We start from the raw sequence: 13,475 nt of genomic DNA, 5'->3' as shown, positions 1-13,475 counted from the left end.
CCCCCCAACGTGTGTGTGTGCCACGCAGGGTGCCCCACGCGTCAAAGATCCCCCCTCTCTTCCACGCTCCCCTCCGATGTCGGGATGCCGTCTCGCGGCGACGAGCTCTGAACGACGCGCTTGAGCCCATCCCCAGACGGTCCTCCAAGCCCTCCCCACCACCCCACCACCGCTGCCGTCACCGCCTCGCGCTCGACACACAGGTGAGCCGGGCGACGGCCCACCGGAGTCGCGGCTTCGTCTCGCCTCGTCGCGGTTCTACTTGATGACGACGACCACAGCATCCCGCCACGGTGATCCAGCGGTAGAGCGACCCGGTTGAGCATGGAACGTTGGCCCCAACGTTGGCACCACGTTGGGCCAACGTTGGGCCAACGTTGGCACCACGTTGGCACCAATTTGGCACCACGTTGGCACCACGTTGGCACCACGTTGGCCCAACGTTGGCACCACGTTGGCACCACGTTGGCACCACGTTGGCGCCACGTTGGCACCACGTTGGGCCAACGTTGGCTCAACGTTGGCGCCACGTTGGCCCAACGTTGGCACCACGTTGACCCAACGTTGGCACCACGTTTACCCAACGTTGGCCCAACGTTGGCACGACGTTGGCGCCAGGTGGGGGCTGTGGTTGGGAATCGAACTCGTGTCGCCGGCTTCACAGCGCAGCGCGCTAACCACTGCGCCACCACTCCCGATGTGACAACACAAGACCCAGATCCCCCACCCCCCCGTGTAGAGTGTAACCGACTGTTGGGGGCAAGTGCTGTTAGCGAGTAGCAGCGCCTGTGCAAGGCCGGCACGGTGGCACACGAGGGGGTGGGTGAGCCAGCACCCACGCCCAGCCGCCTTTGTCTCTCCCCCCCCCTAGTGGCGATGTTTTACACGTCACACGGGGTACCCATTGCAGGCTGAGTCGACCGAGGTTGAGGTTCAGGGCCGGTTCGGATTAATCATCACTTGGTGTTGGACGTGAGCGGGAATCGAATTCGGGTCGGCAGGGTTCGTGGCGCAGCGCGCTCACCGCTCCGCCAAAACAAAGATCCCCCGTGTAGCCTGTAACAGAACTGTTGTGGAAGGGGCAAGTGCTCTTAGCGAGTAGCAGCACCTAATGAAGGCCGCCACGGCACACGAATTGGGTGCGTGTCCAGCACCACAACCCGGCCGCCTTTGCCTCCCTCGTGGCGATGCTTACTGCACACCGCTCCAGGTATTCACTTGAGGCCGAGTCGACCTAGGGGGGCACCGGTTCAGACAATCGTCGCCGGTGTTTGGTGGCCGTGAGCGGTGAATCGATCTCCGGGGCTCCGCCGGGTTTCTCGGCGCGCTCACCGCCGTGAATGCCGGCACGGCACTCGCACGGACCGAGGGACGGAGGGACGAGATGCCCGGGCCTGGTGGGTTACGTGAACGGAGCCGCCACTTAATGGGTAGGCGCGGGGGGGGGGGGGTCGGTGGGTGCCGATGTTTGGCGGCTCTCGGTTCTTAACGGCCGCATCGCCGTGATCGTTGGCGTGGGGTGGGGTATGGGGGGATAACAGATGGATTTTATTGTCCCCGGGCCGGCATCTAAGTGCTGGGGACAAGTGGTTTGCGTTTCCAGGGTTAGGTCTCACCTCCCGACAATGCAGCACCTGTGCAAACAATGGCCAGAGTGAGCCTGTTCGTGTGTGTGAGCGCGTGAGTGTGTGTGTGTGTGCGCGCACGTGTGTTTGCATGTGGTGCACGCGCCCGCGCGCGTGTGTGTGTGTACGTGTGTGTGTGTACGTGTGTGTGTGTGTACGTGTCTGGTAGGGAGCGGTGGTGTAGCGGTTAGCGCTACGCTGCGCTACCAACCTGGCGAACCCGAGTTCGATTTCCGCTCACGGTCAACACCGGTGAAGATTATCTGAGCTGGTCCTGGCCCTCCCCTAGGTCGACTCAGCCTCAAACGAGTACCTGGTGCGGTGTGTAAACATTGCCACTGGGGAGACAAAGGCGGCTGGGTGTGGTGCTGGCCACCCACCCCTTCGTGTGCCGTGCCTGCCTTCATAGGTGCTCTCACGGCACTTGCCACAAAAGTCAGTTAAGGTTATACGGGGGCGGGGGGGGGGGGTCTTTGTCCTTGTATGAGTGTGTGTCAGTGAACATGAGCTGGAGTGAACGCACGTTTCATATCGGCACTTGTACACTTCCATTGATTCAAACTGCGCGCAGTGATCCCTCCCAATGGACGATCCGAATGCATTGTGAGTGGATGCAGGGGTCAGGTCGAACCCATTCACGTACGGCGTGTGCGAATCGAGGGAACATCGGACGCTCGCGCGATTCGATGCGTCCGTCGTGAGCTTGAGAATCGATGCACCGTTGGAACTCGAAATGGAATCATACAAAACCTGATCATTATTCCATCGCGTCAATCTAAATCCGACAGCTCTGGGGGATACTGCCACAGAGGTGTAAAGGTTTGGCGCACTTGCGATCCAGAGGGCGTCGGTTCCATTCCATCTCCTTAGCGCAGCAGATGAGACGGTGGGATGAGTTTTCTCAAATCCGCACTCTCAGCCTTTGTCCACCCAGGGGCCACAAAAGGGTTACGCCATTGTCGATGAGCAGGCTGCGCGTGGTGGTGGCGTCAAGTGTGGGTACCCCCGCCACCCCCCACACACCCTTCCCACCTCCTCGAAGACGTGGAAGAGTAGGCCACAAACCCCCTAAGGGGGAGGGCCTCACTCTCTGTCTCTTCTACTGGCAGTGGCGCGAGTGAGACATGTCAGGACTGCGCCTTTAACGCTTATGACTACAACACAGCTGTGCCAACCCCCCCCCCCCACCACGAGACGATGATCTCAAGCCGAAATGGAAATAATGACATCTCTGCCGTTGCCTCGTCCCATACAAACCGACAAGCAAACAACACAACGGCAAACCACCCTCACCACCAACACCGGCACAACTGAATCAAAATTGTGTCATTTTCTTTTGGCTTTTCGGAGCCTCCGCGCCGTCGTCTCTGTTCTCCGTTTTCCAGCGAACCCGGCGCTTTCCTGTGCGCGGCCGTGGCGGTCGGTCTCGAGTTTCGCCTCGACTTAAATAACATTGTTCCTAGACGCTCCGCCAAGGTGCCGTGTTACAAGCCGCCGCCCCTGGTGAAAATTTGTTGTTTAAGTGAGCGTAACTTTTATGTGGCCGGAGTGGGGCCCGGCTGAAAGACTGTTTAATGAGGGACACTGGATAGGCAACCTCTCAGGAACGGGGTTAAGTCCAAATATTTATTTACTTTTAACTTCAAACGATCTTCTAGTCCCCGGCTATAGACGGCCGCCCCTCGCTCTCCCCCATCCCCGCCATCCCCGCCACCCCAACCCACCCCCCTGCCTCATTCCCTTCCTTCAGTTGCTTCCCTTTCTTCCCCACAATCCTTGCCCCCTCCACACCACCACCACCACCACCGGCCGCCACCACTACCACCGTCACCGCCAGGCTCCGAGCACTTAACGAGAAAGGCCTTTGTGTTTTGGCCGAGCAGAGGAGGCTACGTAGGCCTCTCAAGATTCCACGCGATCAGGAATACCGAAACGGCATTCCTGGCCCCCGGATTCCCTCTAACGAGCGCGATGAGATACGTTGCAGAGGGCCTGTGTACACAGTTGCCGAGAAAGGAAAAAAAATCTATATTCCCGTGGCATCTTAAAAATATCCTGTAAAGAAGGATGCTTTGGAATTCGCGATTCCCCGTGGGATTGATTGAGGCTCTGTGTGTTTTTTTTCTCTCTTCGGAACTCTGACCGTGACAAATTTAACACTTCTTCAACAACGATGCGCTAAGATTTGTCCAGGGTTTTTATCCAGGATTCCTGCCAGAATTCCGAAGGGAATTTCTCAAAGATGTCTGTAAATTCCCCGCGAATTTTCAATGTTGTTTAGATTGTGCGAAACAACTCCATTAAGATTTTAGTAAAAAAAAAATCTAAATCGTAATATCCGGCTCAAATGAGCGTTGAAGCGAAGCTCATCTCCTGTTTCCTGGCCTGAGCCACTCGTGAAAATTCCTCATTCCCATGACGGGGAAGAGTCCATCCATAAGTACAACCACTGTTGACTTCCCCACAAAGTGGTACTTATTTTATTGACCCCGGGGGGATGATGGGCTGATTGAACCCCCCGACCAGGATTTGAACTTACCACCTTCTGACCGCGAGCCAGAATCCGAATATTTATTTATATTTGAGGAAACCGATGACCCACAAAGCTCTTTTTCACAGATGTCCGCTCGCTCAAGAACCGAGCCACCTGCCAGGATACGGTTTAATTAGGAGTGCATAAAAATTCCTCGTACATTTTTTGTTGTTGTTGTAAAACAGATTCCTCAGCTACTTTCTGCTTTTGTTTATAGAAATAACAGGAATGATTGTCATCCTTTGATTTTGAACGTGATTATCATTCTAATGCCCGACAGCTTAGCTACGCGAGCGCCCGGACAGAAGCTCCCTGGTGAATTTAGCGGAAGATGTTCGCAGCTCTGCAGGGTGAGGCTCACGACCTACTTGCTGCACAGCGTAAGGCGGTGGGTTGTCGCCCTTCACAGTGAACGTATGAGGAGCTCGTGACGTCATTGCCCAAATGGGATCACACGCAGAGAAAAGCGAGAGGTCCCCCCCCCCCGCACCCCCGTTCTGATAATAGCATTGCACCACGCGAATGATAGCGCCAGCAACACAGCACTGTGTTACCAATTAATAATATTATTACCATCAACTCCAGCGGCACTCATTCTTGTTTGTTCTGTAATCCACGTGTTGCTTCTCTCATCCTCGCCCAAGTTATTTCGAGCGATCCTAATTCCACGCCACTTTGTGCGGCGCTCGTCTCGTTTTAGACGTTACCAGACATCAGAGAGGAGAGTTGTTCAACGCGAGTACGGCACGCTGTGCCAGCAGGCTCGGTTGGGGGGGGGGGGGGGGACTTCGGGGTTAACGCACGCAAACAGCTGATCACGGCAGTCCTCGTCTTGGGCCTGGACTGACGCTACCGAGGGCACTCCGAATGCCAACCCCAGTAAGCGCATGCGGCATTGATTTGGCGTGGGTTGAACTAAAAAAAACTCCATGCTCATCTCCTCTCCGCCTCCTCTCCTCATCCTTCCTCCATCCTCCATCCTTCCCCCCACTCCCACCCACCCTCATCTATCCTCCTATTCCTCCTCCTCCGTCCTCCTCAATCCTCCTCCTCGAGTTCTCTGCCCAAGGGCAGGGTCCCTGGGTCAAGCTCCCTTCATCTCCCAGCCGACCCCGCGCCCCCCTCCCACCCCTTCGTCTCGAAGCACCACGCACTCCGCCGCGAGGGTTTGGTTTAAAACAAAATAAAGGAAAAAAAATCGGGAATCATTGGCACCATCCAGGGTGGCAAATACTCCCGATAATCTTTTCGCGGAGGCATCGTGCACCTGGACCACGGCCGTGCACAACGGCCAGGTTCAAGCTTGGTAGCTCTTCGCGAGAAAAAAAAAAAAAGGTCGGCCCAGCGAGAGTCGGCACCGTGGAATTATTTGATAGATAATAGCGTTTTGGATGAAAGTAAACAAGTGCACGAATTGGCGTTGTGAAATATCGAGGGTGCGTGAAACAAGACTGTAGATACGCCAGGCTCGTGACGGATGCTGCCCGTGGTAGAGAGTGCCTCCCACATCTTCACTCTGCTCTCTAATCCGCCTCTTAATTTCACGTTTTTCATCACGATTGCGCCAACAATAGCTGTCCGAGGTGCGCAACTCTGTTGTGTCATCCCGCTGTGTCTCTCCGACGGATATTATCCAGTCGATCTCTTGTTTGGGCTGACACGTGCATGGTCGACCAACCGGCCCGGGACCCCCCCGTACATGATTTAGTGACTCGCCCTTCCAGCTCGCTATCTCCCAATGCGAACGCAACTTTGTTGCGCGCAACCCGTTGTAGAGACAGACTCTTTCACCTTCAAGCATCGATCCACTTTGCCAGCGACTTGTGGCGGCGACGCGTCTCATCGCCCGCGCGACGCGATTGACAAACTACGGTCGGGTCGTCGGCAATCGTGTACGGTGCCGCTCCAATTTCCTCGCCGCTCAACCGCTCGCTCAGACGTGGACAAAGCGGCCGCGGGGCCACGATTGAAGTTGCAGGCGACTTCGAGGGCGATTCGGTTGCGCGACCGACAGCTCCGGCATGCACCCGCCCGACTTTGTCCTCCGATGACTTTATTATCATCAACATCATCGTCGTCATCGTCATCATCATCAATGAGCCGTGGTCAATCCACTGTTGGATAAAGGCCGACACTTCCCACGATGACGTAACGGTCTGCCTGGCACCACCTGAGTGCGTTCTTCTCCTAGCGACGTCATTGTCCGGCGATGGTGAATTGGTGTACGCATCGACCGTTCGAAACGTCTCCCGTTTTCAACTCGCCCGCTATTAGAATTTCAGATTATTTTCATCGCCGAGTCTTTTTACACACACATATATATATACCAGTGTAGCAGGAAGTTACAGTTTTGATTTAGTAGAAATAATATACACCGGCAATGATTAACGGAGCACGAGTTAATATATAATCTCTTGTTTCACAGGCGATTACGGTCTGCAGTAGCTTCACAGCAAGGGGCAATGTTACGATTGTGGTTTTTACCCAATTAAGTAATTTGCAAGTACTTTTGAAATTTGGACCGTGACCCCAGAACACAATGGCCTTCGAATTTGTTTTCTTCTTCAAACGACGTCACCGGAATCTTTTTTTTATTAGTGTCCACTGAGAGGCAACGTTAACCGGGGTGGCCTCTGTCCTTGAACCGCAGAAACCTCTGCGACCAGCGGCAAACGCACTACCGCTCGACCAAGTCAACGACGCTGATAATACTCTGCTTCGTAAGAAATATTTTTAACGGATTTTTTCCACATTCTGAGATGCAGTGATTCTCGTGGGGGGGGGGGGGGGGAGAGGGGCAGGAAGGGGGTTGGGTGGTGGGGTGTGGCTCCAGGAATCGGCAACCTGGTAAAACATTGAACGTCGAGCCAACGTTGGGCCAATGGGCCCCACCGCGTGCCAACTTGGGCCAACGCTTGGCACGTTTGCTGGGCGAAGAATCCGCATCGAAAGCAGCAATCCGGTCGCAGGTGTTGCGTGTTCCTCGGTGACGGCAACCCGCAACTGCCGACAGAATCGGCAACTCCGGCAACAACGACGCAACCTCTTCTTCTTCGTCTTTCCCGTCTCACCAAACAACAAAGTGATTTCCCTCCCCCCCTTCTTTCCTCTCTCTGGCTCTCGCCCCATTCTCTCTCCGTCACTCTCGCGCAAGTGCTCGCGTAGTCATTGCTAAAAGCCTCGTGGTTCCGCGGCTATGCCTGCCTTTGTCTCGCGATTGAAAGGGAGCGGAGAACACAAATAATACCTCTTTTGCGAGAACACAACCACGCAGTCTACTGGGTGGGGGGGGGGGTGAGAAGCCCAATTGTAAAGATACACAACAAAGGCACGGCTTGGCGTGTGTGTGCATGTGTGCGCTCGTGTGTGTGTGTGTGGTAGTGAGCAACCAGGCGTAGTGCTGGCCACACCAGCCCACACTAATGCACCGTCCCGGCCGTTATAGGTGCTCGCTAACAGCATTTGTCCCAATCGTCTGTGTTGGATGTACGGGGGATCTTTTGTCTTTGTGTTTTGTGGTAGTGGCACAACGTTGGCTCAACGTTCCATGGTTACTGGGGAGAGGGGAAGTGGAAACATCAGCAAGGGAAGACCAAGGTGGCTGGGCTTGGTTCTCACCACCCTACCGCCCACCGTCTTGTGCGCCATGCCGGCCTTCATAGGTGCTCGCTAACAGCACTTGCCCCAACAGCCTGTGTCGGCTACACGGGGGAGCTTTGTATTCTTGTGTGTGGATGGAGGGAGGGATTGAGCAGAGAGAGTCAGGCAGTTGCTGTTGTGGGAGAGATGGAGAAATAATAATTGGGGGACACGGACAAACACGAGGGAGAGACAGACGGAGAGAGACATGATAAGTAAGGCTAGAGTTAGACAGAAAAGGTGAGGCAGCCTCGAGAGATGGAATTAGAGTAACAGAGAGACCTACTGAGATTTAATGGTGGTGAAAGAGACAAATCACTGTTTAGCTTCGGTGATTTTGGGGAGAGAGGGATTGGAATAAAAAACGTATTTGTACATTGAAAGTGACCAGAAGCATTAAATGATCAGGATAGAAATAATTCAGAGCTCAGCAGAAAGTGACAATGAGATCTGGAAAATGATGTTGAGAGATGTGTTTCTTCTACAGGTGCGTATGCTGTGTGACGATGAACTTTGACAGCATGAGGCCGTAGCTTTGTGTGAAGACAATTCACCTACATTATCACCATCATCATCCAGTAGTGGATTTTTCACGACAGTTGACAACCTCTCGTATTGACACTTTCCGTTGCGATCTTGCGACACCATGATCCACATCGCCGCCGTACACAAGCCGATCCCAATCACTCCATTGTGGTCATCCTCTTCTTGTGTCATCCCTCCTTGGGCTAATATTCCATCACCAGTCTCAGCCATTGGCCATTAACTCTTCAAGTACTTTGTCCACTTTATTTTCTCAACGGTCATTAGAAGTTCAAAATACATACAGACAATATGTACGATGCTGAAATTCACAGGCAGATCTAGAAAATTTCTAAAGTGAGTAAGGGGGAAAATCTCAACATTTTTTTAAAATAGGGCCCTATATTATTGATAACAAGAAACATTCAATGAAATTCCCCTGGTAAATATCAACAAAATACCAAATCAGTATGCTTTATACCCATGCTTTTTTTGTATTTGCTTTAACATTTGACAACTACAATGGTAAGTAAACGATGTTGATGTATTTGGAACAAAAGATTAGTAGTACACACCCACGATTAATAGACCGGCTTGAAGATGAGAATCCTGTCCAATCCAGGGTATTGTTGTCTACACCACCAAAAACAAAATGGCCGCATAGCAAAGTTAGGCCTCCAGTGCAATTCAAATATAACTCTCCTGTATTGTACTTGAATAGTACAATAAACCCGTTTTTAGTTTAAAGGTGATTCCTAGTGAAACTGTATGTACTCTATTTGGTTTATTGGGTGCAATTGTGTACATCAGCCATATCAGACATTAGTACACTTAATCGGCGTAATCATTGGTTCACTGCTGCTCAAAGATGCATTTGAAGGCCTGGAGACCAGAATCGGTGATTTCACCGACAATGTGTTCAGGGAGGCAGTTCCATATCCAGACAGCAGAGTGAAGGAAGCTTCTGTCAAACACCCCATTCAGCAAATACTGTCAATTTAAAGCGTAGTTTATGTTTATTTGTACGCAGTTTCAAAACATCAACCCGGCTACACAAAAACAAATCCAGACTATGCAGTACAAATGAGAACGTCATCAGTTTTAAAAACATTTAAATATAAAAAAAAAGCTTTTAAAAATAAAAACAACTTTGGATTCTAACCTGGCTCTCATAACCAACCAAAACACTTTGTTCTTCTACCCATCTCTGTGAAGTGGGCGCTGCTGCCGGTGATTGGCAGAAAACGGAGTGGGGGTGGTAGGTGCAGAACATCAAAGGGCATTCAAATGAGTGGCATGAATAACGGTTAAAAAGACAAGGCCACTGCAGAATTGAGTGCGGGGTAACCTACATTAAGCGGACAAACAAAACTTTACATTGTCACAACTCCGCCACTATACCAATTGTATTGACTGTCCCCACCCCCCCCAACCCTCCGCCATTGATGCATATTTATTTTCATAGACACTTTTTGTTGGGAGGCTTCAATAGCCGCAAAAGTGAAAAGAACGAGCGAGGGGAAAAAGCGCTAGGAAAACGCAGCACAATGCGAGGTTTGTGTGCCGGGATTCTGTTTGTTTTAAAACAAAAACCGTGCACAATAAACGGCTTTTTTACGCAATAGTGGCTATGTTTGTTTGGTGGTTCCGGTTTCCTGTCTCTGAGTTCCTTACAGGTAAGGGGTAGCTTCTCTCTGCAAGGGTGTCTGTTGTCCAGTGCCTGATTTGTTAGGGTTTTTAAAAAATATAAACAGGTGAGAGAATAGAATGTTGTTCTCTTTTTTTTAAATCCGGAGTGTCATCTTTGTTTAAAAGATATAATTCTGAAATATTTACCCATTATAAACCTCTGCGAATTCGTCAGTCTTGCAAAGTTGAAATGTCCCATCTTAAGGGATTTTCCAGAAGTGATATATTAATTCAGATCAAAGAAGGATATTCTATTTCAGGAAGTTCCAGGTTTGAGATATTTTGGCCTGTTACAGTTTGAGTACTTGTGTGCTTTTAGAGAAAAACTAAACAATTATTTTTATTTTACCAGGTAAGGCCCACTGAGCTGTATAGTTTTTTTGGTCAGAAGCGACCGGGCCACAAATGATAGCTCAAGAAAGTGGCTTACAGTATGACGTGGAAATGTATTTCCGCCAAATACTCTAAACGCGTGTTGATTTTAAATGGAGCGGGGAAAACTGGAGGACCCGGAGAAAAATGCACGCAACCACGGGGAGAGAGACACGCAAACTCCAAACATACAGCAGGCATGAGGGTTGGGATCGAACCCACGACTTTCTGTATACCAGGAGAGGTAGTGAACATCTCACCACAGTGGCAAGCCAGGGTACCCAGAGAAAATTCAAGCACACAAATAGGAGCAACCGCAAATCTCCTTGCACAGTTATCTTGTCACTAACCCACTTGCTGTACTACTACTACTACTGATTTGCGGTGCTTTTTCTGGAAGATTTTTCAGTTTTTTCCTGGATTTTTCTGTAGCGCGTAGTCACTTTAAGATGTTTTCTTGTTCACCTTTTTGTTTGTTGCGGTTGCACCCGATTCAAGAGCCGAATGGCTCACAGGGCTATACCTAATAAATGAACTTGATACAGCTAATCTGGCTGTGACGGTCCCACCTGATGACGGAGACTTGTGTTGCCTCCGAAACGTCGTGATTTTTGTTTTTATTTTTTTATTTTATTTTACTTTCTACGTGACTTTACCGAAAAAACCTAAGAAGATGATTCCTTGCAGTCACGAAAGCTTCAAATCTAGAACTGAAATGAACTGAAATGAACTACTACGAGTACTTGGTGCAGTATGTAAACACCAGCATCGGGGAGACAAAGGCGGCCGGGCGTGAATGCTGATCAAAGCCTTGTGCGCCGTGCTAGCCATCAAAGGTGCTACTCGCTAACAGCACTTGCCCCGACAGCCTGTCAAGGCTACCACAGGGGCGGGGAGGGAGATCTTTGTATTTGTGTGTATGACGGTCACTTCAGCCGATTGGAATGTTTTTTTGATTCACTGTGTTGGGCAGCTGGTGTCCTGGCGGTCAGCACGCTCGGTCACCGAGCTAGATTCCACACGGTTTCATGGGTTCAATTCTTGCCACACAATCGCCCTGCAAACCCATCGTCTGCCGGGAATTGTCAGGCCACTGTCAGCTGTGGAGAAAATTGGGTGCGTGGGACCCTGTTGACGTTCCTCCCAAGGTTAGATCATCGCGTTGCCAGGGTCATGGCTAAAAGTTGAAGCGCTCCCACAAGTGCTGCGCCCCATTTATCTTCCATTGTCGTAACCGAAATCCGGCTATTTCAAATTTAGCACTTGGCTAAAAACCCGCTAACGAGTTGGACGGGGGGAAGGGGGCGGCGCACAATGGTCCGCGCACTCTGCGAGTCCCCAGTTCGATTCCCGGCCAAGGGTAACATCGGCGCTACGGTTTCCTCCCAGACGTAATAAGCCCTCGTTAATTGGCCGATAACACCTCATTGTGTAAAGGACCACAGACCTTGGGAAATTGTTGGCGCTGACTGCCGCTGCCGCCACTGCTGGGCTCGTCTCCGGTTCCTCCTCCTGTGGCCTCCAAGTCGTTCTCTCTCCACTCCACGAGGGCGAGCCAAACACTCTGTGGCCATGGCGCCTTGCAAGCTGACATTATTTTTGTATTGTTGTTGTATGTTTTTGTGGCCGAGCGATTATCTAAACCGGTCATGCTCCCCCCCCCCCACACACACTCATCCTCCTTAAGTAAAAATCACCTAACAATAAAGATAAAAAAAATATATACAGCCCTGGCAATTGCTTGCTAATGCCACTGCTGTCACAAGGGCCTCCATTAGAGGGAGCTGTAGAGACGCCCACGAGATGGTATTTGGCCTACTCTTCCACGCTGGCCAGACGTCTTGGAAGGGGCGGGGAAAGCACCAACACTTTTCCCCACCACACGCAAACCCGCCCATGATCAGAACTATCTGGTGCAGCCATTTACGCCGCTGGGTGGAGAGAGAGAGAGAGGGGCAGTGGGGTGGGAGGATTTAAAGAAACTTTGCCACCTTTGTTTTCAACCGCCACTGGGAGATAGATTGCAAGTGCTGCGTAAAGTGATCGGTTCATTTAAAATGACGACGACGGTGGGTGGTGGTGGGTGGTGAAGATGAAAGGCGAAAAATATCGTTGGTTAGCTCACTGGGCTGGGCTGTGTCTCGTGTTGTACTGTGCGACGCAAGACATTGTGCGTCGCACAACCCACGACCCCGCGCCGACCCTAAAGAAATACTTGTCATCGTGCCGCCACGGGTTATTTTTAAGCCGACGATGAAAACTAAAACCGCGCAGGGCAAGGCGATGGCACAGACGCCTTTGCCCGGGGGTCATTACTTTCACTCGTAACGCAATCCCCGAGGCAGCCGCCACTCGCTGTCCGTCCCGCGCTCCTCCTCCTCCTGCTCCTCCTCCTCCTCTTCCACCACCACCACCACCACCTCATCTTCCTCCACCTCCTATGGCCACCGATGCCCAGGCTTCAAACGGTCGGCTCCATGCGTTCGCAGCCGTGGCCCAGCCGGTGCTGAATTTCGGGTAAGGGCTTCTGCGGTGCAGCGACGCTACGATGGTGAACCGCGGGGTTTGAGATTCGCGACGGGGTGGTCGTTGACTGGTGGCCGTGCTGCTGCTGCTGCTCCTGCCACGTTGTCCTTCACCGGCGCCTCTGATCAGCGCGGTTGGCTACGTACGGTGCGAAAGAAGTTCAACATGCGTAGAAACGTCGTGATTTAATTTATTTTATTTTATCTCTACCTACGTGGCTTTACCGAAAGAACCAAAGAGTATGCGTAGTATTGTATGTACGGTGGCGTTCATGGTTAGCCCACTGGACTTGACATTAAGAGGTCACCAGTTCGATTCCATCTCCCGGCACGGCGAGTCTAAATGTGCACAACCACGGTCGATCGGCAGTGTTGAAGAGGAGGCCAAAATACCCACTCGAAGAGACTCTCTAGGGGCCTCCTCGAATAAAGGCGCTTCTGCCAGCAGTGGTGTGAGCAGGCTATTGCAGGGCTGCGCCTTTCCCGTCACTTTTTTGGAAGAAAAATGATTTACTTTTATGAAATCTGTTTTTTTTTCCCTTCAATATATTGTTACGCGATTATTTTTGC

The 13,475-nt window shown here is 51.5% G+C and overlaps 1 protein-coding gene across 11 annotated transcripts in view; it reads left to right on the top strand.

The window, feature by feature from the left end:
• LOC144942322 (uncharacterized) overlaps window positions 1-13,475 on the top strand; it is a 156,611-nt gene that overhangs the window by 78,490 nt on the left and 64,646 nt on the right. For 7 of the 11 annotated variants that reach the window (XM_078869121.1, XM_078869115.1, XM_078869117.1 and 4 more), the window contains one exon: window positions 29-203. The exons of 1 other annotated variant lie outside the window; for it this stretch is intronic. Coding sequence is in view for 3 of the 10 variants with exons in the window: in XM_078869124.1 (XP_078725250.1) it covers window positions 12,821-12,897 (77 nt within the window). In the remaining 7 variants the exon portion in view is untranslated. Of the gene's footprint in view, window positions 1-28; window positions 204-12,812; window positions 12,898-13,475 lie in introns of those variants that run through there. 3 more of the 11 variants (XM_078869124.1, XM_078869113.1, XM_078869112.1) reach the window with 1 other exon arrangement.

This window comes from Lampetra fluviatilis, chromosome 27 (assembly GCF_964198595.1).
Source record: "Lampetra fluviatilis chromosome 27, kcLamFluv1.1, whole genome shotgun sequence".
Lineage (NCBI taxonomy): Eukaryota > Metazoa > Chordata > Hyperoartia > Petromyzontiformes > Petromyzontidae > Lampetra > Lampetra fluviatilis.
The sequence above is the reverse complement of the archived record's forward strand: the minus strand, read 5'-3'. Positions and strand labels throughout refer to the sequence as shown.